The 26705-nt window shown below is 45.7% G+C and overlaps 1 protein-coding gene across 1 annotated transcript in view; it reads right to left on the bottom strand.

Annotated features, from left to right (window-relative positions):
- plcb1l (phospholipase C beta 1-like) overlaps positions 1-26705 on the bottom strand; it is a gene marked incomplete at its 5' end in the record, with an annotated part of 114811 nt that overhangs the window by 75406 nt on the left and 12700 nt on the right. Inside the window, one exon of the mRNA XM_079216115.1 lies at positions 12974-13042. Coding sequence (XP_079072241.1) covers positions 12974-13042 — 69 coding nt within the window. The remainder of the gene's footprint in view (positions 1-12973; positions 13043-26705) is intronic.

The raw sequence follows: 26705 nt of genomic DNA, 5'->3' as shown, positions 1-26705 counted from the left end.
AAATAAAGCTTTAAAGGCAACTCAACATAGCAATCAAGCCTCTGAAAGTGCAAAATAACTAAAGAATAACTGGGCTGCAAGTGCCATTCAAAGTCCAAAAGTTTAAAAAAATTGTCCATCCTACCCGATAATTAAAGCGCAAGGGTTTAAAAGTAAATCAAAATGACTTATTACAGTCCCACGTCTTGCTGCTCCCTCCTTCAGGGGAACACACAATTGACACACGTTTTAAATTGTAATTCAGAAACGTGAGCATATTGACATAATCTTAGTTGGTTGTATTCTGCATGTTTAACAACATGGAGAAACTCCTGTATCTCCGGACAGAGCTCTATAAGCCATCTCACATCAGTGTGCAGCAGGAAGTCAGAGTGGCTGCAGTCCTTCTCCAGATGCGCACAGAACATCCGTCTTTGAAGAGCTCTCGCTCGATTAGACGATCTTTGTTGCCACATCCGTGATCTCTTTCATGTTTAGCGTTGTAGCGCATAATGCTTGATGGTGTATTATGCAGTGGTAATTAAGGAAGTCGGGGAAAACATCTCCCTGTACTTGGCAATACATCCATTCAAGCGGCCAACCATTGCGGGCGCAGCTTCCGTAGTTATTGACATTAATTTGCACACTGGGAGCTGGGTTTTGTCGCTAAAGTTTTTTTTTTAATTTTCTGAATTATTATTATTTTTTAAATGGCATGCGATCTACCCGCACTACCTCCGCGATCGACTGGTAGATCGCGATCGACTGGTAGATCGCGATCGACGTATTGGGCACCCCTGGTGTAGCCCATTTCTTTTTTTGATTGGCTGATGAGTCCAGGGGATTCGGGGGAGACGTGCTTGATTCCTCTCTGGTGAGGGCAGCGCGACCAGGTCATGTTTGCGCGCTGCGGCACATTAAATAGCCTAGAGTTTTTTTTCAGCGTGAGAAATACGATGTGTGGCGGGAGGGCGTGACTTAAGACCGAAATGCGTGACAGTCACGCTCAATGCATGATGCTTGAGAGCCCTGCAGGTATTATCATACTCCACGCGCACACACTAATAAAGCGCCGGCTCTGTGATGAGGTGCTACGACGGCTCAATCAGACTTGCTATAAATGAGCCGTATCACAATGTATGCTATGCCACCAGTAGCAGATGCATCTGCACACTCAATCAAAGCTGTTACTAGGCACATGTTTGAGAGATTTTATTAGTGCCCAAAAAATAAATCTCCCCCTGCTGCTGTAATGCAAACCAGTGGTGGACTGTTGAAAAACATGTCACCTATCAGCAGAGGTCGTATATCTTGAACCGGCCGTCCCTCGATTCGTCCCAACTGCAGAGGCTCGCTCCGGCAGAGTGTACGGCGTTCGTCACAAGCTCATCTTGTCATGGGGGAGTGTAGTCGTTTCCAGGGTCAGACGAAGGCCTTGCCCGCCGCTATACGTCGATAGATTGGAAGGGCTGTGATTGTTGCGGCTGGAGCACACACATTGTGACCTGACCCCCACCGTCCTTCATCGATACACACCAGACAGCACAGACGACGGAAATAATCACTGAAAGCCCAAGAGAACATGCTTTCGAGAGAAGATTTTAAAAAAGAGCCTCACTTCCTCATCTTTTTTTCTGATTTGTAACCAAAGAAAAGAAAAGGAATTTGATAAGGCACCGCTCCACATTTTGCAAAAATAAATACAAGGGCATTGATGCTGCCGGACCAGTTTTGTGTTTGCGGCCTGAGCGCTGTAATCACAGGCGTAAACACTGTCACAACACCGGCGCTCTGACTGTGCATTGGATACGGGCACGTCTAAACCCCTACAGTAGCTCGCTGTGCACTCGGAGGAGCTGTTTAGCACTTACTGCTGGGGGAGACGGAGCTTTAGCCGACTTTGTTGGCCAGACAGAGCGGTGGTGATAATGACCTGCTGGCCTCTCCCAGATCCTGTTACACTGCTGGGGACACACAAGCTGCGCTGCATTTAGCAGCCGTCCTCTCCGATGCAAGCTTGGACTGTAACGGAGCCAGCGGCCACCTCCTCTCACCCACACAATGAAAGTCTGAGGGAGCAGATACCTCTGGAGGAAATTAATATTGTAGCCTTGATTGTGCTAACCCGTTCATTACATTTGTATTCCTTGTCAAGACAACGAGGAACAAAGAAAGCACAAATGTTATGCACCGAGAATAAATTGTCCATCTTTTAAAATGACCCATGTCACTCATTTTGTATTTTACCTGACTTCTGTAGGAGCAGGATTTGTGTATGTGTGTGTGTGTGTGTGTGTGTGTGTGTGTGTGTGTGTGTGTGTGTGTGTGTGTGTGTGTGTGTGTGTGTGAGAGCATGCAAGAGTCTATACAGCCATTTTCGTTTCACTCAGTCAGCCGGCAGTGCCTCCACCTGATCCTATGCATCATGCGTGATGCTCATGTCTAATTCAACACACGGACAGCAAAATAATTCACCTCGGATATGGCCGACTCTACCCTGCGGCTGGGGTAAGATAGAGATATCTGATTTTTCTGACCACATTCTGGCCTCCAACAGCAGCTGCACTTTATTTCTTACAGCCATTATAATACAAAAAATAAAAAAATGGAAAGACGTAAGAATGAAGTCTGCGTGTAAAGAACACTAAATCATGAAGGTTTTCTATTTTCAGGATGTATGTACAACCCTGAGCACGAGCACGACATTTCTCAGACAGACGTCCCCTCGCTTGTCAAAGGGACAGCGTGTAATTTCGTCTGTCAGACACCTACTGTAAGCAGCATAGTGAGATGCTGATTACATTTCCCGTCTTGCCAGTTCGGCTACGAGAGAACAATTGAGACAGCAGAACGGGAAGCAGAGGGGTGGCCCGACAGTAATGCACCCTCTCGGTGAGGAAAGAAGACAAGAGTGAAGGAGAAGTTCTGAACATCGGCGTGTAGAGGTTTGCAGATAGCAGATGTGACTTGAGCAGTTTGGTTGGTGCTGAGGGGAGACACATGCTGTGCAGGAAAAAGATAATCTGCAGATTTAATTAAGAGACAATATAAATGCATGGTTTGAAACAGTGGGGTCTGGTACAGTGCCCCTTGGGCTTTGGACACATCCCATTTTTCTCCAAATGTATTGAATGTATGAATACATAAACGCTCACATACATTGTATCACACGTATGAAGTAAAACATGTAAGTAATGAGTTTTCTATTTATTTATGGAACTTGAAAGCTGTTTGGCGCCACATTAGTGTCCATCGTCAAGGTGTTATGTTTAGAAGCATTTTCAGTCCAAAAACCGTGTTTTTTGGTTCAGAAATTGAAAAATGACCTACTTTGACCTAAATCTTGCTCGCCCCATGAGCTACATGTATTGTAAATGACCATCTCCTTCCGCATGTGTCATCTGACTTGCTTTCAGACTCGTCTGATGACCAATGAGATTGCAGGACCTCGAAATGCCACAGAAAACAAAACCTTTGGTTACTTAACGCAACCCCCGCTCTTTGATAACAGAGTGAGGTGTTTAACTATGGGAAGCGCTCGGCGTGACCAACTAAGGAAGCTCCAATGACACCACGTCTGTCAGTGACAGAGAGGTCGAACTGTGCTGGGGCCCCGCCCCCTCATATTATCACAGTCGACCGCCCCTCTCAAATCATTCTAGACCGATTTATTTCTGTGTCAATGCAAGGAGGGGTGTGTTGGTGAAACACCTCACTCTGTTATCAAAGAACCTTAAGTAACCCAAAGTTATTTTTCTAACTTCGTTCGGTGTTTCACTATGGGAGATATAGACTGCTCCCGGATTGCATGAAATTCCCGAAGCCAAAATTGTTTAGCCCGGTAATGACTATCACAGGGACTCTGGAGCGTTGGCCTCTAGCACAGCATGTGCCAAGGACGGCCCTGAGACATCGAGCCTGTAAAACCTTACAAAAGTGTGAGGCGTAGACCAGCTCGCCGCAGCACAAATATCCTGTACTGGAACACCCTTGAACAGGGCAAATGAAGTGGCCATACTCCTTGTGGAATGAGCCCTCAAACCCTTGGGGGGCTGCAGACCCCTACAGCTATAGGCTAGAGATATGGCCTCTACAATCCAGTGGGACAGCCTGTCGCGGGACAATGGCTTGCCTTTGTGAGGAGTGGCCCAGGACACGAACAGTTTATCTGCTTTCTTGAAAACTGCCGATCTACTCACATACACATGCAGTGCTCGAACCAGACATAATGTGTTAAGCCTTTGCTCCTCTGAGGAGGAAAAAGGAGGTGGGGGAAAAGCTGCGAGCTCCACCGTGGGACATCTGTACGCTGACTCCACCACCTTAGGCACAAAGGCCGGGTTGGGCCGCATACAGACCTTGGCGAGCACTGGAGCAAATTGCATGCAGGAAGGGCGAATGGATAAAGCCTGTAAGTCACTCACACGCTTTGCTGTGGTTAAAGCCAAGAGCAACGCCGTTTTAAGTGAAATAAACTTCATCTCCACCGCCTCCATAGGCTCAAATGGGTGTTGAGAGAGGGCCTCCAACACCACCAATAGATCCCACAGAGGAACCAGGGGCCTTGAAAAGGGGAGTTTACGGCGAGCACCTTTCATGAAACGACATGCTAAAAGATGCTGCCCCACCGGTTTCTCTCCAAAGCCTAAATGACAGGCTGAGATAGCTGCTAAATAAACTTTAATAGTAGAAAAGGCCTTACCCTTGTGTACTAAATCTTGCAAAAAACACAGTAGGTCCATTACTGAACACTGGAAAGGAATGGTGTGCCTCAAACGGCACCATTCCTCAAAAACTCTGCATTTACCACTGTAAAGAGAGCCCTTGCATTCTGAATGGTGTAAATGACCCATTCAAGCAAGCGTGCTGCGTTCAGGTTCCACCTCTCACAGGCCAAGCCCAGAGCGCTATTCGGTCTGGGTGAGGGTGGTAGATCTCATCGCCTGCCCGGGAAAGAAGGTCCCTGCGTATGGGGAGAGGCCACGGCTCGTCCGTCAGGAGCTGTATTATTTCTGCCACCCAATGCTTGGACAGCCACCGCGGCGCTATCAGGATTAGCGACAAGCCCTGTTCTCTCCCCATCTCTAGAGTCGGGGAGAGCAGGCTGAGTTTGGGAAATGCATAGAGCAGCACGTTTGGCCACGCGTGGGCCAGCGCATCCACCCCCAGTGGTGCATTCTTGTCCGACAGGGAGAAAAACAGTGGGTAGTGCATGTTTTCTCGCGAGGCAAGAGATCCACGTCTGCTTGGCCGTATTTCTGCCAGACTTGCTTCACCACCTGCGGGTGAAGAGTCCACTCTCCGTACAGAGGGGTTCCTCGGGACAGAAGATCTGCAACCCTGTTCAACACGCCTGGAACGTGTGTTGCTCAAAGGGACAGGAGCCTGGTGCTGCTCCACATGATTAACTCTCGAGCCAACCAGTGCAACTGTAGTGAGCAAGTGCCGCCTTGGCGGTTGATGTACAACACAGTAGTGTTGTCTGTTTTCACCAGGACGTGGCGTCCCTGGAGAAATGCTAGAAAATGCTTTAGTGCATAAAACACTGCCCAGAGTTCCAATATGTTTATGTGACTCTGAGCCAGCCTCGGGTTCCAGGTGCCGTTCACTGTTCTGCCCAACATGGCTGCCCTGATAGGGAGGCATCCATTGTCAAGGTTACCCTGGATGACACCGCCCCCACGGCACAGGGCTCAGGTGTAATGTCGCAACCCAGCGCTGAAAGTCCCTCATCCGTAGAAGCCCCAAATGCATCACAGATATCACTGACGCCATTAGGCCGAGCATGCAAAGGCATAGTCTGAATGACACAGCTTTCCCCAGCCGGAAGAGGGAGAGACACTGCGTGAGGGACGCTACTCTCGCCTCCGACAGCGTGACGCGATAAGTGAGGGAGTTTATGTTGAGACCCAAGTAATCCGTACATTGCACCGGTTCGACCCAACTCTTTTTCCAGTTTATATTGAACCCCAGATCCGTGAGATGATTTATCACTGTAGCAGAATCTTTGCTCGCCTGCTCCCGTGAGTGGGAGCATATCAGATAGTCGTCTATGTACGCGAATATCCTGATGCCGCTGTTCCGTAACGGAGACAGAGCGGCCTCTACACACTTGCTGAACACCCTCGGGTCTAATGAGAGCCCGAATGGGATGGCTTGGTATTCGCCAAGCTCTGATAGGCAAACCTGAGAAACTTCCGGTGTGCCGGATAAATGGTGATATGAAAATAAGCGTCCGCGAGATCGATTGTTGTAAACCCATCACCCTGACGAATCGAGTGACAGAGCCCTTTGTGTGTTAACATCCTGAACGTGTATTTGCGTAGGTGGCTGTTTAACACACGGAAATCTAAAATGGGGCACAGAGATGCGCTTCCCTTTTTTGAAATGAGGAAGTAGCAGGAGTAAAAACCCTGCTGAGTTTCCTCGCTCGGGACCGCTCTAATCGCCTGTTTGTTTAACAGCGACGCTATTTCGTCCTTTAGGAATCGGGCTGAATCGCCCGTGGCTACTGAAACTAACACACCGTTGAATCTGGGTGGTTTCATAGCGAATTGTAGTCTGTACCCCTGGAAAATAGTAGACAGAACCCATTCACCACACAAATCTCATCCCATAGGGCTGGGTTAGGTGAACCTGAGTCCAGCTGCCTGCCCATCTCCTCCAGTACCTCCCTGGTACGCGGACAGCAGAGTCATCGCATTTAGCGAGCACATTGACTGTGCCGCATAGCGATACATTCTCTGCAACACGGAGGCGGTGAGGCGCTCCATTTTATTAGGCAGGGAAATGTTTCAGGCCGCTGAGAGAGAGCGGCGGTCTGGCCGGAGGTGATAAGCCACTGATGGCTCCACTCCTGGTGGTCCAGCCAGACCCAGCTCTCCCATCCCCTCAACTTCCAGTTTAGAGTATCCCTTGGTGGGAAGCTTGCTCTTAAACGGACTGGACCAGTACCTGGCCATTTCTTTCATGCAGATAGGCACTGCTAGCAGAAGTTGCTTTGATGGCGGTTGGGCTGGTGGCAGCCTTTTACCGTCATACAGGTCTCTTTCTCCACCTGTAGCATCCTGGGCCGCTGGTCATTGTATGCCCAATCTGGACGCGGATCCTCGGATCCTCCTCATCTTCCATGTCGTCCATGTCGAGGAGGTCAGAGTTGACATCGCCCTCTGCGTCCTCACCACTCGGCTCTAGTTCGAGGAGCTCCCTGAAAAGTGGAGGCATATCCGGGGACTCCGCGTCCATCATGTCCGCCCAGCTCGAAGAGGCTCGCGGCAGATGTGCGCTGGTTGTGGCTTTTGGGGCGGTTCCCGACAGGCACGGGTCCTGCTTAGGGGACACCGCCACTCTGAGCCTCCTTTCCAGGACCTTCTCCGGCATTGACGCACAGTGCAGACATGCCTGTGGGTCAGCCAGCGATGTCTGAGCGTGTTTTGCGCCCATGCAAGCTATGCACATCGGGTGAGGGTCCCTACCCGAGATGGACGCCCCGCATGACGCAAGGCACAGGCGGGATACAGCCTCTTTAGCCTTCGGTTCCGACCCTTTGGTCGGGGTAGCGACCAACATGGCTACTAAGAAGAGAGGGAAATATATGAACAATTAGCCGCACTTAGCATTAGCCTGACGGTAAATGGCTCTAGCAAACAGGGTTTAGCCCGCTAATAGTGTACCGTAAGAGTTCGCTCATCGTGACACGTTAGCAGAACTTCGGGCACTCGGCTCGACTAGCAAATAAATGCTAACGAGACCTGGTAGGCTTTCCGTAACGCGTTAGTAAGAGATGATAACGTTACACAGTCACTGACAACACAGGTAACCGAACACCGGGTAGTCGGGAGAACAGCTCGCTTTGACGCGGACACTGCCTAAATCCTCTAATAATGTAGTGTCTAAATATACTTCTCACGAAGTACTTACCCAGCAAATCCAGACTAGAGCTAAGCTTTCTAAGCTAGCCAAGATAAGCTGAGGGAGCTATAATAGTTTCTTCACGGGAAGAAAGCGAGAATGATTTGAGACGGGCGGTCGACTGTGATAATATGAATATGAGGGGGCGGGGCCCCAGCACAGTTCGGCCTGTCTGTCACTGACAGACGTGGTGTCATTGGAGCTTCCTTAGTTGGTCACGACGAGTGCTTCCCATAGTGAAACACCGAACGAAGTTAGAAAAAGAACAAAAAACTCTGGTTCCTGCTTCGCAGTGCGAGACACCAATGCTGATCAGACTCCCACAGTCTCTACGGTTACAGTTACTTGGAGTGAAATCTGCCATTGTTATGCTGCGTTCACACCAAACCGTTTACCGTGGTAGTTTACTCGCTCGACAATAAAAGGGTGTACACACCGAAGGCAGCGCGAATATCCGTGTTGCGTCAAACGGGGCGTGGCTAATCTCCGTTGCTTCTTTCCATGAAAAGATCTTTCATTTCCGCTATCGACCATGGAATAAATAACCACTAGTTCTGCTTTATACTTGTTGTGGAAGTCCCAAACATGTCGGAACATCAAACTTCTCCAGGAACTGGGTCTGGCTTATCTCCGTAAAACGGATACCGTTTCCTTCATCCACCATGGAAATAACCACTAGTTCTGCTTTATACTTGTTGTGTAAATTCCACATACATCGAAACATCAAACTCCATGATGTCTGGATTCATAATATTATCCATAGTCCCACAACAGCGTCTCAATGACGGCCGCTGCCAGCACTGGTTCAGGCTTAGCAGCAGCAGTTTCATTCAGGAATGGCAAGACGGCGGTGATGACGGGCGGTGATGACGGGCGGAGCTTCTCAATGCTGATTCTCAACGCTGATTCTCAACGCTGATTGGCTGACGAACCTTTGCGTCATGCGATTTTTCCGCCGGAATTGGGATAATTCAAGTCGCGCAAATTCACGTTGCGTCCTTCGCCCAATTTTCATGTCCGTAAAATCAGAAAAAAGGGGCGTGGGTTTATAAGGTGTTAAGGTGAAATAGCTTTGAGGCTAACATTCATGAAATTTCAGGTGGTTCTAAAATTAATAATCTCCTCTGCATGTGTTTCCACTGATCAATTGTGTACTTTTTAGATTGTTTGAGACTGTCAATTTATTAAACCTTTGTCCTATTTAGGACTGTAGAGTCGATTGGGATGATGTTCCACTCTTTGTCCAACAATTTACATTTAGAGAAGAAATGTGCCTTTTTGAAACCGATAATTTGAGAACAAAATACAACTAAATACTTGATGTGCATGAGGTAAAAGAAAAAACTAACTAATGTTCATATACAGTGTGCAAAATACGAGGGGTCTGAGACCCTTTAATTGACACCCTAGAATGAAAGCCTCAATGTCGCTTGCAATTGTCACAAAAATGTTTTCTAAAAGCTTGCTAATGCCCAGCAGCATTTATTCAAACTGCAAAACATGCATTCATTGAGTCTGTTTATACAGCATGAATGAGCCGCCACAGTTTAAACTTCACTTATTACAATCATGATAGCCATCTTATACATTCATGCATTTTTGCACAAGATGAAGTTGGGGTTCACTGACTCGCTCCAGGATACTTTAGTAGAAGCAAAGGGGATCGACCCAGCAACCTTGCGGTGAAAGGGCGACCCGCTCTACCACCCATCTGAATACTTCATGATAATAACCATGCATGTGAAAAGTAGCATAGCAAAATGAGAGGCACGCTTCATGCCCTCCGTGCTCTGCGTTGAATATGGCAAATTGGCCAGCTCTCTGTGGCTCTATGAAGTGGATGAATATCAGCGCTGCTCGTTGCTCACCGGACCTAAAGGTGCATGGAGTATTTCTGGAGCCATCCGTCAAACAACGGTTGTCGTTCTGACCGGCCTGAGCTGCATGACGAGGTGGACACGTGCTAATTTAGCATCATCATTGTGAGCGCGGTAGAAAAAAGAATAAAAAGGCGCCTGGTATCGGGCTGTGTTGTGTGTTTGTGTATTCAGTGTACATCACAGCAATGTGCAAGTGTGAGCGTTCCTCTCCATTTAAATGTATTTGTGTTTAGTATGTGTGTGTGTGTGTGTGTGTGTGTGTGTGTGTGTGTGTGTGTGTGTGTGTGTGTGTGTGTGTGTGTGTGTGTGTGTGTCTTGACAGGGAAAATGTATGAATCACAACTGAGGAGCAGGAGCCCGTGGGCAGGGTGGCATAAGTTCATCAGGGTTCAGACATGCCGCCCACACACAGCAGCGGGCTCGGAAACCTTAATGGCGTTCCGACAGAAAATTCCGACGGCGCTCTAAAAGACAATATGAAATAACTTGAGCTGTGGCAGAAACAAGAGCTCAAAGGAGGCGAGCCAAAGCAGCCTTTCCATCTGGAGTCCACTTCCAGTCTGTTGAGGATGATTGCATCGGAGTCTGACAATATTGGGTATAGACGCGGGACTCTTGACTGGCACAATAAAAGCACTTTTGAAGCTTTTTACCGACATGTCAGCGCAGGTTCAGCATCTCGTCTCATCTCGTCTCATCTCCGTGAGCGCGTTGGTTGCCTGCAATTTGCATGAATGAATGAACGCTGCCAAGGGAGCTCTTGAGCGACAGGAAAAAAAAGAGCGGCACAGGCTTTAAAGAGTAGCAAGCCTACAAATATAAAATCAACAGACGCAACAACAAGACAAGTTGAAATCTATTTAATTTTGTGTTGACGGAAAAAAAAGATTTTCCTCTTTCAATCCAGTTCCTCGCCCAGTAAAACGCATCGGAACGAAGCATTTTTAGCTGGGGTAGATTGAAATGTGTTTAAAATGTTTAAAGTAGAGTGTGGCAATAATTCCATCTGATTATTACCATCTTTCAATCGAATAATATTCTGATTAATCATATATCGAGGTAACGTGATACACAGTTACAGTACATCATCTGAATTGATTAATTTCGTTAATTAGTTTCAGAAAATCTTATTATAATTTGCACTCAAATTCTTTATACATTAATACCATACAAATACAAGTATTTAAATCACACAAAAAACAAACATGTGGTTATTTCATTACTATTTATTTAATGAACTCCTTAAAAAATGTCTTCTATTGTGAACTCTTTCAGATTTCTGTACTTGTCTTAATCAGTAGTGTGTGTTCTACATAACCAATGCCATCCTTTAAAAAGCTTTTAGTTTGACTAGGAAAGAAAGAAAAAATCTTTCAGCTTTTGTGCATTTCTCTCAGACTGAAGTTAACAGCAGTGATCTTAAAAAGAAAAGAAAAAAACAACCTTCACCATTCAGACACGATCCTCAAAATGTGTGCAGGAGAGTGAAGGAGAAATGCTTGAGAAGCGAGGCATGAAAAGTGGCGTCCACTTACAGCCACGGCTGTCTGGTATTATCTTTGCTTCTCGCGTGACGTCTTCCTTTGAACATCTTCCTCTCATCCTTCTGCAGACCTTACATAAAATCCTCCCTTTTGCTTTTCCGTCTCCTCTCTCTGCTTTCCTCTCATCCCCACAGTCTCTTCAGTCTCTTCACCGCACAGAACCCCCCCCCCCCCCCCCCCCCCACCTCTTTCCTCTCCTCATCCCATCAACTCTTCAGACAAAGTGTCTCACTGGTGCTCCCATTACAAAGCCCAGGGTGCATCACCGCTCCATCACCCAGTAATGGATTTCCAATGCTTCGACCATCTTATCTGTCACGTGGTCATGTCTCCTCCCCGGGTAGCATCACTCTGCGAGCTGTTTAGAAATGCATGAATCCTCTCTGTGTTATTGTACTCATTCCATTATTACTCACTCCCCCGACGGAGCAGCGGCAGTGCGTGACCCCCACTCGCTTCTCCCGCTGCACCGAGTCAGAACGGCAAAGACTGCCGCTGCTCAGTAACAGCAGCTCATCACAAGACTAAATGGATCCAACAGATATGCAGAGTTTTGTCGTTATTAAGCAGGTATATACTCAAATAAAGTGTAAAAGAATGCAGGTTTATTGTTCTTTATTGTTCGTTTGGCAAGCGGGGGAATTAGCAGCGAGAACAGATTTTGGCTTTGCTACCGCACCAGAATGTGCCAAATTCATTTGACAGTTTGCAGCGTGCCAGATTTAAAAAGAATATGTGTAAAAAATCTTCTCTCATCACTCACAATCAAAAGATCTTTTAATTAGCTGTGCAATGGCAATTTGGATACCCTCGGCGAGTGGAAAGCATCCGTGTGCTGCGTGGGCTTGAAGTCAAACCATCTTTGTCAGCCTTAATTGTCATTTGAGCTTCACTTCCTCGCGTTTGTCTTCACATCGGTGTCTCAGAATGATATAAAACACATGCAGAGGAACGATGAGTACCATCCATAGAGCCGCACACGACACACAGCAATAACATGTCGCATCAATGTTTAATATGAAGATCTGAAGGTCGTATGAAAGACAATTACACTAACTACCCATGCAAACAACTACACCCATTTCTGAACATACAAGTCTCAACCATGACAACCAGCTCAAACAGTGTCAAGCCTCTCTGGATCCGAGTTCACGGCTCGATGGATGCAGACAGTTCATGGTCGGGCTCACACCCACTTATGGCTTTCATAATATACACTATAAATAAACAGTTCCAAAGCATATCAACGCTCAAAAAAACAACTGGACTGTCTTCTCAACACACGGCGCACCAAAACAAGAACAATATTGAATCTATTGGTCTTGATTGAATACATAATATTGCGTAGACAAACTAGAAATACTATCTTGCAGCAATATGTCTCGCCAACCAGTCAGGGTGCAGTTTACACCCATGTCCGTCCAAAATGCCATCGCTTTATAATTTTATCTTGAATTGAATTATTGAGTTATGGACAAAAACATGTTTTGTGACATCACAGTGTCCTTGACCTTTGACTACCAAACGCTAATCAGTTCATCCTCAAGTCCAAGTGGAAATGTGTGCCACATTTTAAGACATTCCCTCGATATCGCCTTCAAGAGAATGGGATGGCACAAAAGTATTCAAGCTGGTCAAATCAGATAATTGCAGGCTCACCTTTGGCGTTTTGGTGCACTTTCCATTTCTGGCATCTTTTATGTACGATATATCCAGTAGATCCGTATCCTGTAAACAAAAAGTAAGCACAGCTAATTCAGTATCAATGTCAACCAATTCAACCTGTGTATGTGTGTGTGTGTGTGTGTGTGTGTGTGTGTGTGTGTGTGTGTGTGTGTGTGTGCATGTGTGTGTGTGTGTGTGTGTGTGTGTGTGTGTGTGTGTGTGTGTGTGTGTGTGTGTGTGTGTGGGTTTAGGGACATTAGCCTTATTACCAGATGTGGGAGTCGTTCAGTATAGATGGCCGCTGCCCTAATGACACACTGGCTAAAGAAGATTTCCCATTTTGACTGATGACCGAGCAAAATGAACACTACTGTTAGCAAGGACAACAACAGGTTGGATGCAAAACACTCTCACACACACACACACACACACACACACACACACACACAAACACACACACACACAAATGTTCTGCACCGTGCCACCTCCTGTATGGAGTCGGCTGTGTGCGCGGCGGTGAACTGACAAAGACACATAACATGTCTGATGAAGACAGCCTTGAAGACAGCCTTGAAAACAACATGAACGTCAACATCCTGATTTAACCCAAAAAATTAAGTATTAAGCATTTTCAGTAGATGGAAACCGTGGCTCCGCCTATGATTCATTATTGATTTGGCAGTGTGGAAAGCCACGTCAGAGCTTCTTGTTCCATCATACAACTCCAATATTTCACGTGGCACCGTAGTGATGCAGAGGAAAAGTTGGACCGAATTCAAAATAAGAGCCCCGAAATATTGTTATTATTGTTATATATATATATATATATATATATATATATATATATATATATATATATATATATATGTGTGCGCGGTCAAAGCGCAAATCATCAAACTCCTCTTCCTTCTTCTTTAGCTGCAGATTAGTTTTTCCAAATCAATCCAAACACCTGACTTCCTGTCTCCCCTCCAGTCAGCCAAGTTCAGGAAAGGCAACCTGTAGCCATCATCACAGATATGCATCCATCTACTCCTGTGTCTGTCCGAGCATCCACCGATCCACGGACCGACTGATTCATGCTTATTTGCAAGTCCCTTAAAGAGCCGGTAATGTGGTTAGTGGGAAATAAACATAAAACACTATCCTGCAGAAGGCCCCTGCTATGTTTTATTAAAGTCACCACATCGTTCTATCAGTCTGGATTACCTTTTCCGGCTGTCTGAGAGGGAGCCAGGCAGGTTGTTCTCATACAGCTATACCTTCAAAAAAATGATTGCACTGTTATCCGTAGATTTTATATATATATATATATATATATATATATATATATATATATATATATATATATATACATATATATATATATATATATATATATATATATATATATATGTATATATATATCATAGAACTGTTGTATGAGGATACGTTGAGCCAGGACATGAGGTGGAAAAGGAGTGAACTGTGTGTCCACTGTGTGGCACGTAAACCCGCCGCACAGATCATTTAGTTTTCCAGTGTCAGGGCCATATACAGTATATAGATGCACACTCTTGGTAAACAGAGGTCGTAACATTATTTATTTTTTAAACGTGGCCACTTTGCTCCAGCAGATGCACAGCCACTGTCTGTCTCCATAAACCGTAAGAGGCGGAAATTAAAGCACTCTATTCTATGCCTGCAATCCACAAGGACAAGTTATTCCTTTTCTGCACTGCAGAGCATCAATTAGGCTGTCCCTGTTTGCACAGAGAGAGAGCCTCTCTGAGTCAAAGGTTAACGGCCACATCGGGTCTGCAAATGCCTGCCTTTGAAGTCTCTTTGGAGAGATGGGGCTCCGCACGGGGCCCCGGTGGAACCGTGGGGGTGCAGGAAGCCGCTCGCTGATGGGGTTCTTTTTAGTGCCCTCTGGCCCTGCATAGTTAATGCAGCTCTGGGCTGGTTCAGCGTCACTGGTTCAGCATTAACTTACGGAGCTGACCCATTAAAGGCTAAAGCAAACAGCCTGTGTGGGTGAAAGGCTGCTCACACAGTGTGCGCCCAAGACGATACACGTGTAGCTATTACCGCAATATCACAAAAGGTATGTGTCAGCATTTGTGAGCGGCGGCTTGTTCATTGTGCAGAAGTATTTCATTAATATTGTCTTGGATTTATATGTGCAGACACTGCACAGTCGGTGAATTAAAGTCCTTTCAGCCCAACCGTTATTTCTCCTGTTCCACTGACATATGCTCTTTATCTGTTCATTTCTGTTTATTTATCGCCCTGCGTCTTGCTCCACCTTTCCCTCTCTCATTTCCCTCCCTCCGCTCCGGACATTTCTGTGTGTGCCATCAAAACAGCGAGCAGGGATCCAAAGCCTATTAAGATCCACGGCACGTCCAGGAAACAAGCCGGGCCAGCAAGAGTGAAAGTACAGAACATTAATGAACATGCTTAACATACGCTGGCCCTGGGCTCTGTTTTCTGTGCCTGATTGTCTCTACCTGCTGTTCACGCAACATCTGCAACATGCTGCCTTTCTTTTAAAATTAAACCCATTCCTTTTTCCAAGTAGCAAGTAAGAAGGGTGGTGTTTGTATACAACTTTGCAGGAAACCCATCACTGAGCTGTGAGTCATTTTTGTTGTCAAATACGCCTCTGCTTCAGGCTCTACAGCGAATATATACATATATAGATAGATAGACCATGTTTCTCATGTTTTCCTTTAATTTGAAGAACAGAGAGCTCACTGGTGTATGAAATGTGATATGCAAAACTTGACTTGAGGCTAACTTGAGGGAAAAGGTCTGTTTCCGAGGTGCTTTGAACTTCACTGAGTATCGACGATGGGGCTTTGCAGGGATGTGGCTGTGTGGGAAGAGAGGCAGAGGGTCAGGGAAACATGGAATGGGAGGTAGAGACGGGGAAATTGATAAGTGGGAGTGGGGAGACTGAAAGCCACAGGTTTGCTTGCTCATTTACCAACAGCATGCTCGACAGCCTCCGGGTTCAAAATGGATGTGCACTCCACATGGCTCAAAGCCTCTGCTGAGCAACGGAGACAAGAAGCGAAGAAGGTGAAGGCAGGAGGGAGGGGAGCGAGGGGGAGAGGGGGTACGCACAGGGCAAATGGAAGGGGGGAGACTTTTTGAGGCCGGACTGGTTTGCATGGTGAAGGATCACATTCTCAGGAGTGCTCTGTAATTATACCCCCCCCCCCAAAAATAAATGAATGAAGAAGCAGAAGGAAAAGGGATCAAACGAATCATTAAATCCATCAACTGGCTTTTAATGATTAATTCCATTGCGTCACGTGCCTTCTACAGCAATGCATGTTCACGTCTTGAATCCGGTTCCGGACGTTCGTTTGCTTACAGGGCTGCTGACAAGCTGCTGGTTTGTGTCATGAGGTCACACAGACTGTACTGGTATAACATGTCAGGGTGGCCCCTCACCCCTTCGTGCCATATCACGGACAAAAATAAGCCCTCATAAATACAGTATGTATGCCAGGACTCTTTTGGACGCCAAGGCCCTGTCTACACGCGCACACACACGCGCACACACACACACACACACACACACACACACACACACACACACACGCACACATGCTTGGAATGCAATGAGGTTTTATGTGATGCAGAGTTATATGAGGCTGTTGCGTAACGAATCAAACTGCTGCATTCTCTATACATGAAGTGTTTTCAAAGCTCCCACTGACTGGGTCAGAGGACTCTGGGCACGGATGTGTCAACTGAATCGTGTTTACGTGGAACAAAACAAACTGGAGCCAGACAGGTGCTGTGCCTGTCCCTGTGAGTGGCCCTACAGTGACTCTCGGCTGCCAGGAAACGCATCCTGTTTCAAGGGAAAATGGTTTTGTGGAGAGCTGTGCTTGAACTCGCTTGAGAGTCGCAGTCCACTCCGCAGCTCCCGTCCTCGATTCCTGTGAAGCGACTCGCAACAGCCCGATGTGATTAAGTTACAAACCGCACCGGAAAGAGGCCGACTAAAGAGATGTATGGAGAGATGCAAACAGTCTGACAAAACAAGGAGAAAAGTGCGTCTGTAGAAGGAGAGTGACTGCGGGGACATTTTGCATCTCACAGGAGGCCCCATTACTTGTTAAATCATTCCCTTTATTCGTGGATTAAATGCTTTAATGGGTGCTATGAAGTGGAGAATTGAGGTATGGCATGCGACGAAGGCCTTGAGCCAAATTGGAGGGTCTGGCATTGCCATGAGGCCGCCCAAGGGTCTATTTAAACTGAGCAACTCTGTTTTTCATCCGTCTACTCGGTTCCGTGTCTCCAGTTTTTCCTCCCTTCCCTCTCCTCTGCAACCTCATAAAAATTCAATGAAAATCTTCAAAACAAATCAAAGCTCTGTCACGAGCGACCAGTGTATACGACAGTTTCCCTTCACAGTGTGACGGAAAGGCATTGAAAGAGCATTTACCACTCCTTATTTTTACGTCAAACTCTCAACGGCTGCTGGTTGTAAAAAGGTAAAACGTCTCCCGGTAGAAAATCAATCTTGCACTCATCTGCTGCCTCGGGTTAAACATGGCAATAGCAATAGCTTGCATGCGTGTAAATATCAACATATCCTCTGGTTAAATTTGTGTGAAACTACCACAGAGCCTCTCGTGCAGAAGCACGTCAAACTCGTCTTGTCTTCTTCTGCACATCAACAGGTGTGTTGGACACTGGAACTGGAAAAGATTTCCCACAGCTCGACCATGAAATTGTCTTGTCGCTGTGGTCAAAGGCCCACCATGTCTCATCATGCAAATTCAACATTAAGAATCATATGGCATGATTTCCTCTCTGCTTTGCATCAGGATAAGTTGGTGCCCGTGCACATATTATAAGTGAAGCCTTCAAGTCTTGATTTTTTAAACCCTTAATTTCGACGTGCAGTTGAAAGGGGCTGCTCGTCGATCCACTCAAGAGAGATACACTGGGCTTCATCTCTAACCTCTAACCTTAGCCGCTGCAAAAAGCTGGGTTTTCAAAAGGGTAAAATCCTCTTTTTCGACAAATGCAGAGATCTTAGCGAGATCTTAGCTAGATCTTGGCTCCAGTTTCATCTGCCCCCAATTTTACTCTGACATTTAAAAGATGTGGATGCAGTTGGGAGATTTGTGACATGAGTGAAAGTAAAAAGGATGTGACTGACACGCTCAAGAGCACTCTGAAGCAGTAAACATGGGTTGGCGTTGGGACTGCAACTTACGCTTGTATTACTTATTTATTATTGTATTGTATATATTATTGTCATCATCATCGTCACATTTAGCAGATGCAGACACCCCCTGGTCCACACCAGCTTTCCAGACTGACAGAGAATGTTTATATTCAAACTCTGGACTTCCTTTTGTAGGTTGTCCCTTTAAAGGAAAACGTATCGAGAGGTTTTGGTGCAACCAGTAATTTCTTTGTTTCGTCTTGTGTATTGAACTAATGCTGTTCAACATCCCATTACTTTACAGTACAATATTTATGTCTACCCTCCTGGACACTACAACGCAGACTGCTGAGCCAAGCTTTCGCAGGCTTAATGCAGGTTTTTTAAATGCAGAGTTCCCCCAAAACGCTCGCCGGGAATGTGGTGAGGATAATATGCAAGCAAACCGGAGAGATTAAAGACTCTGCTTTCACTCGCACCTTAAAAGATCTTTAAGTTATCTGTCGAGTCAGAATCAGGATCACTCAAAGTAACTTTATTTGCTAGGCGCATCTAGAAATACTATTAAAAAAATGTTATCTCTTTGTCTTTATGGCTTTAGACTCACAGATTCCACCGTTTACCCTCGTTGTCAAGTAATACACACACAACTATGTGGGTTGTATGAGGACACCTGGAAATACAAAATAGTTAAGGCGTGAATATGTATGTAACCACCTTGAGTCTAATGGTCAGGCAGATGTGGAGAGGACGCAGAGATTAGGGGTCAGAGGGAACGAAGGAAAAAAGAAGAAGTGGCAAGGAAGGCGTGAGGGAGGAATGGGGGAGGGGGGGCAGTGAGGCCGAGCGATGGAGGAGCGTGGCGGCGGCTGATAGCTACTATCAGCCGCCGCCACGCTCCACAAAACAACCAATGCAGAGATAAAGGCCGCTGGAAGCTTTGTTCTATACATCAGCGCGCACATTCCTGCCTGCACACACACGTCAGGTAATGCACACACTCACGCTCACAACTCTATAGGGCTACACACTCATACGTGTGCGCACACACACACACAACTCCAAACTCCTCTCTAGCATCAATCTGCAGTGTATGCCGTGTTGCAGTCATCATAAACACTCGGGGTGGGGGCGGGAGACTGAGAGCGATGATGTGACCGGCTCTTCGGCTTTTTTTCTCCCTTGGAGCATGCAGGACCAATCAAATCTTGGACACACACACATCCACATGCACGGTGACGGATGGTGCATGGAGCGGGACACTGGAGGGAGTGTACTCCTCGCTGATAGATGGCAGAGCCGAGTGGGGTGACAAAGAAAGCAAAGCCTCTTCCCTCATCTGTCCATCATCTACTGAGGTTCTCTCTCACTCCGTCTTTGTTGTGCTCCTGGCTGGATTGTTTTTGCTTCCTCCTCTCCTCTCCTCTCCTCTCCTGTCCTCTCCATGGATATCTGCCTCCTCCGTTCCTCCTCATCCTGCCTCCCGCCTCCACGCTTCCTGACTGGCTTCTTGACAGCAGCTCCCCGTGTCGACGGATGACGGTTCACATCTTGTCTTGTCTGATCCCGCACATGTTAACGCACCACCCTCCGCTCTTCCACCCCTTTACTCCTCCACACCATTTTCAGTCTGTGTGGCACACTGTGGACATCTGAGGTTCCTTTCAGAGTCCTGGTGCAATTTAAACACAATTGCAGGAATGCATAAACATAAATAATCTGCAATGAATCCCCAGAAATGATTAATTAAGGTAATTCAAGGCCAGACAGGACACAAAACACTACAAACAATACAGACTATGACGCACTTATACACGCGCACAACCTTTCTTTCCACAACTATCACATACCGTTTTATTTCATTGGATCCTCATATGACAGCTAATTTACATGCATTTCCCTACAAAGGTCCAGCAACACGTGTTGATTTTCGCTCTTTAAACACAAATACTTGGTAAGGTTTAGGAAAAGATTGTGGTTTCAGTAAAAAAAATCCTATGGAAGTGGCGTTACTTTCATCCAGAAGTTACGTGCCAAATAGATCAACGTTGACTTCTCGTTTCACAGGAAGAACAAACCAATCTTACCTCCACTTTTTGCTGTACATACACATTGTTTGTACAGCTGAACGCAGGATGAGAACAGCCTGTTTTATTCAAGTAAAAGTATTTTGTCTGTGCATATCACTATATTCTTCTTCTCTCTGAATATCCAACTCACCGTGTCTTCACAGGTAATACAAAGGAAATTCTGGCCATTCAAGCAATTGCGAAAATGTATATTGGACCACACCAAGTCTCTGTTTTCAGATCTGCGGGCTGAAAGCGATCAGTGTGTCTGTGTGTGCTCTATACTGTAGTCCTTTGAGAACCACTGCCAGTGGCAGATAGCTCTGGCTCTCGTTCTTCACATCGCCTCATTTAGACACCTCCTAAGTGCAATCCACGGGCCCTTTGAAGTCAGGACAAATCGGACGGCTCAGAGAAATGTATTTTCTTTTTACTTTCTCTCTGAAGGCAAAGCTCTCTGTCTCTCTGTGTTTCTTCTTCTCCCACTTCCTTCCTCAGACTCCCTCTGGTTATCCTTCCTCCTCTCTTCTTTCTCAACTAGAGCAGTGTGATCAGTAAGTAAAAAAGTAAATACAGCAAAAGGAGGGAGAGGAGAGGACAGGACTCTGGCGTAAGTCTACGAAACTAACAACTTTGATAAATAGAGTTAACTAAACAGCAGAGTAAACAGTAAAAAGCTCATTTTTCAAACGTGCGCTAGGTCCCTTTCAAGCTAAATACTTTCACATGTAGATTCTACATGTCTTGGGTTTTTAATGAATGATTCATATGGTTAAAATGCAACAATATATGGATCCCAACAGGTTTATGTTTTGGTGAGTAAAACGCAGGAAACTGGCGTGTTGGACCGCGATGGACGATGACTGACAATACCAATGCTCCTGTATTAGAGTCTTTTTTTTTTTTTTTACATGAATGAAGTGAAACCAAACGCAAAGCTCGAAGCAACATTGACGGCACGAGAAGAGGATCAGGTGGACAGAACCTTGCAATGAGGTTCAGGTAAAGCATCTGTTCTCGTGTTGACGACAGAAGACATCCAGGGTATGATCATTAAGCTGGCAATTACAACACATGGCTACCGTCACCTGTCTGAGGAGGTGATTGCCAACCAGTCGACCCAAACGTCTCTGCTTTCACCGTCAGCCGACGGCAGCATCGCTGGAGAGCAACAGCACTAGGGTTGGATACTGAAAACCGATGCCAAAATGGCTTACTACTATTATGAGATTATTAAGAGACATCTTTGTTCCTCGGTTCATTTGGTGTTTGCCGAATTCAAGAGCAGCTCTGTCTGGTTCAGAAAAGCTCTCCCTGTTGATATTAATGATGACGTGTAGTCCAGTAAAGCAGCAGAGTTTGTAGAATCTAACAGTTTCTGAGTGGATTTTTGTTTCACATAGTCCCCATCAGGCCACCTGATGCTTGTGTCTGTTCTTTCGATAGTTGTATTACCATAGTATTATTATTCTTTTTATTGTATTTCATTTGAACATTTGTGTTTTAAGTATCGGTTCAGGCACCGTTTAGGCACCGCCAGTATCATTTTAAAAGTATCGTATGAGCACCGGTATCGGAAACAACTCAAACGGGACCCATCCCTAAACAGCACATGAATCTGTTACCTATTAGCCGATGTGTCGGTCAGGTTATGCTCCTCTAAAGTGCTTATTTTTTTTATTTTTTATCGTCTTTTGTGTCAAAGAACCCACAGGCAATTATGTGTGTTATTTAGCACGTCCTAAACACATTTGATTCACAGACAGTACGGGGCGTCAGCAGAGCACATTGAGGCTGCAGAGAGAAGCGGTGTAAAATATTTCACTACCCCCCCCTGCTAATGTAGTGATGAAGACTAATTCTCCATGTCCCTCTCTCCTAATGGGTGAGGTGTTGCCTCTTCCTCTCCCTCCCGTCATGTAACTCTCTCTCTCTCTCTCTCTCTCTCTCTCTCTCTCTCGGAAGGCTCTCGGAGAGGAGCCGGTATCTTCTTGTCTTGCCCCGGAGCCCCCCTGTTTAACTTTGATACCTTTCTTATCATTTCCACTAAATTGAAATGACTTCAGTGAAGAAAGAGTCGACTGACACATATTGCGTAACACACTCACTTGCTCGGGCGGAAATGGAACAGCGGGAAGGAAATTTCGAGGATGGACAAAAGAACCATTGCGCAGCAGAAAACTTTCAAAATTCACCCGGCGACACTGTGTTTACCCGTCACAGCAGATTGAGGTGACAGGTGGTGTCTGCACTGTAAAGATACCCACAGCACTGTGATAGGGAAAAATATTCATAGAGTCTTTCACAGAGGGTTGTGGTTCAAAATGCCAAATGCCCTTTTCTTGCACTTTATTTGCTTTTGACAGGATTTCTTTCTATGTTTGTTTTTCTAACTTTTATTCAGTTTGAACGGTTGTCTATACAGAGATGTTAATCATCTTAAGGTTAAAATAAGTCCATTGGTGTGTTGTTAAGCTTTCTGGAATCTTAAAATGAAAAAGCATATATATAAATATATATATATATATATATATATATATATATATATATATATATATATATATATATATATATATATACATGTCCCACACGAATATACACGTTGTTTCTACCCAAGGTGACCCAGGGTGACCACAAGACAGCTTGTAAATGATGAACAAGATCATTCTTTGCTCCCTGTATTTATCTTTACTCAGTCTTCTATTGACCACTCTGCGTCTCTCTTTGAAACGGAGTTAAAAACCTCTCCTTACCCGTCGCTCATTCCCGCAATCGGTCATTCCTTTTATGCGCAGGAAGCACTGGAAATTGCTCGAAAGCAAAAATGCCTCTAATTGCCTTATTAGCATTAGCAAATGGGACTTGAGTAAGAGCCATCCACTGCCCTCACTTCTCCAGCAAAATGAATTAAATGAAATGTATTGAGAGCTTTCACTGAATATGGAGGAAAAGAAAGCAGCTTGAAACATCAGGGAGGCGAGAGACAGAAGAGAGGCAAATGACAGCTTGTTATATATTAATTATGTTAATGAATTAATGCAGAGTGCCTATGTGCAGCGTTATGATAATGAATGGGCGTGATACATGGTTATTAAATTTGCCGTGAGAAATAAGAAGAAAAGAGTGAGACTCATCATTTTCATCTGAGACATTAAAGCCATATGTGATTTTCCAATTTGCATACTGCCACTCGTGGGCGACTAGAAGTCTCTTAGTGAAGGAGGAATCCCCCCTGTGTTGTTAATGATCTCAACAGTGAGATTAAGCCATATTACTGCCTCATCGCTCCATATTTTAGTATTATATAAATATACGCTTTAAATGACAAAAATGCTAGTTTTATAACAAATTAAATACTTGTTTGTTGTTGAATGGAGAAGGCAGCAATGAGACGCTTTGGTTGTCACTGGGTTCCTTTGATAAGGAATATCATAACCGGGTAGAGGATTTGCTCTGGATGATGGGAAGGCTGAAGAATGTCGGGGAAGAGGACAGAGCAGCTGGCCTACGTGTATTAATTTCTCCTCTGTCGTCGTTGGCACACGTAGCCGGCATGAAGAATGTGGCGTTTGGTTCCTCCACCGTGATTGGAAGGAGCGAGAGCAGGGTTTTACCCAAAAGCGAAGGATTTTTCAACTCTCGGCGTCGAAAAAAGAAGAGGAAAACTAGCACGAAATGCGCTGAATAAACACTCTGCATCTCATCACATTGTGGCGGTCGCTTGCCATCGCCTCGTCGGTATTGACAATATAGCCTTATATATAGCCATTTTGCCAATGTTGGAGAGCAATAGCACTTAGTATTCTCCCCCTTCATCATGAATCCGCCATTAAAGCGAACTTCACCTTTTGGCAATTTTACATCATTCCTCAGAGGAGAAAGGAATAATTTAAGACGTGCAATTCTGTCTTCAATCTTCTTCTAATTTTGGTTCGCCCCTCTCCGTTCCCAACGACGGTTGAGATGAAAGAGAAGGAGAAAGAGAATCTGGGGGAACTTCATCACCGGATGAACGTCTGACTGGCTGAACCGCCAAAGACAAACACAAATTAAACGGGAACTAAACCGCTGAACAAAAAGTGAGGCGTATTCTCTCTGTATCAAGCCTCTGAATCGCAGGTGTTCATCACAGGTGTGCGTGAACATGTTGGTCTGTTTAGATGACGGCTTGTCTCTATCGACCTTTAAACCTGGGATTGGATACAATACTTAATCTTTCATCATATTACATATTTTGACATAGATACATGAAATTTGCTCTCTGCATTTAACCCATCCTTAGCAATTTAGGAGCAGTGGGCTGCTGAGAGGCACCTGGGGAGCAACTAGGGGTTCAGTGTCTTGCTCAAGGACACACCAGGGATCGAACGACCACTCTACCCATTAGCCACAGCCGCCACAGCGGCCCCATAAGTCAAGAGCGTTTCTTTGCCGTCAGTAACGCCGTTTTTGAAGATTTAATTCTAGTCTGTCAATTTGACAACCAGGACTCTGTAGCATTCTGTATTTGGAGTGAAAATGAGTTGGATTGAGGATTATCAGGTACAGTCGTGTGTATGTATGCATTCTGCAGCGTTTAGGCCGCAACACCAGGGCTGTGCACTCCAGCTAAGCTTCCCCGTCTAAGCCCGGGATGAGACAGGAAGGAAGTGTGTTCTCTCATTGAGAGCTTGTCTGCTACTGGGACCTCAAAGTCGTTTTGGCTGAATGCCTTTATTTGAAAGGGCTCCCCAAGGAAAGCAGCCACCTGGCTCGGTGCAGCGTCGGCAGTCAAAACGCAGCAACAGGGGGCTTTTTGGAGTACTTTGTAGCATCGGAAAAACAAGCTACACGGATTGGATTGTCATGGCAACTGGGCCGGGTTTCACATTTGAAGTGGAAAGGGACGGGAAGGGGAAGAAAAAAGACGAGAGAGAGTCTGTTTGCCGGTCGACTCATGAAACGCGGTCCTCGCGAATGTTGAATGTCAGTTCCCCATAAAGCATCGGTGTTTAAATGTCTCACCCGTAAATGTTCTACTGTAATCGATATCGCATTATCTTACTATGTGAAAGAGTTATCAGAGATCCATAAAGTACTGTGGCCGGCTGTAACCTCGGAGTTCTGACCCCACAATCCAAATGTCAGGTCATCCCACTGCAACACACAGCTGATCTACACATTTTGTGGGGGGTTGGGGCGCCGAATGGCCATTGTGGTCGCTCCAACTCTGACAAAGATTTGTTTGTGCACCGCCACAAGCAGCCGTTACTGGTTCAGCGCGGTGGCCCCGCCAGACCGGTGCAGAGGAGGAGAAGAAGAAAACGAGCATAAACAAGCTGACACACCGGCTGATTGTTGTGTGTTGTGATGCAGAGCTCAACCAACAGCTTCAGCTCTGTCGCAGCCATGCAAATATTTAACTGACAGCTACAGCCTCCGCTGCACATTTAAATCTATTCAAATCATGGCGGCGAATGACGAGGCCAAAGTCCAGCGAAAAGCCGCGGCCTGGGGGCCCGTTAAGCTACAGAAACCCTACTTCTGGCATTGCATGGTAAAACAGCTTCACTGCCCAGTGAGGAAGAGGATGATGCAAGTTAGGCTATGGAATATATGAATGTTATATAGCTTTATTGATTGGTTTCACAAAGAGAAATATGGTCTCTATTAATGAGCTTTCGACAAACAGTTGCTTCAGACTGGCATCTCATCGAGACAATGAAATTACGAGTGTGAAACAGGGGTGGCTAACCTCAGAGCCATCTCATTGTTGCACCAAAACCAATTAGCGCACCTGGCGGGTAATAATGACGAGGTAATCGACGCGTTCAAAGAGAGTGACGACGGAGACGGAGAAAGACAGAGGCGAGCACAGACGGAGCCAAACTAAAAAAACAGAGTGAGTGAAAGCGAAGCAGACCTTTCAGTCTATTGAGCAGAGATAAAGTCAATTTACCAGCATCACCGCAAGCCCCTTTCTTTGGCACCGGAAAGGAAGTCTGAAATTCTTTAATAGGAGAGTTTTAGGAGTTTTTAATTTTATTTTAAGTGAGTGGAATAAGACAGCGAAAGAGAAATTGCAGAGTAATTGTTTGAGTCCTCCTCATTCTAGGTATGTCTCTGTGTCTCTCTCTCTCTCTCTCTCTCTCTCTCTCTCTCTCTCTCTCTCTCTCTCTCTCTCTCTCTCGTTCTACACTCTGCTTTCTTTACTTTGGTGACTGTGTGCAAACACCTCTGTCAAACAAATGCCTTTCTGTGTGAACTGTGTCAGATATAAAAAATATTCAACACAATAGAAGCCGCCTAGAAATAGGCCCGGCATGAATGTTATAAATGTGAATATAAATACGTGGACCCACGAGACAATCGAGACGCTTAATCATCCACTTCGCTCTGCTGTCATATTTGAAACTGCTCAGTCACTCGGAGCGCTCTTGATTGAGCCAACATGTGCCGTTGTCTGTTGGCAGTATGTTTTAATGGACACAAGCAC

The sequence above is a fragment of the Taurulus bubalis genome (genome assembly GCF_910589615.1).
Source record: "Taurulus bubalis genome assembly, chromosome: 3".
Taxonomy (NCBI): domain Eukaryota; kingdom Metazoa; phylum Chordata; class Actinopteri; order Perciformes; family Cottidae; genus Taurulus; species Taurulus bubalis.
This window is presented reverse-complemented; position numbering and strand designations above follow the sequence as displayed.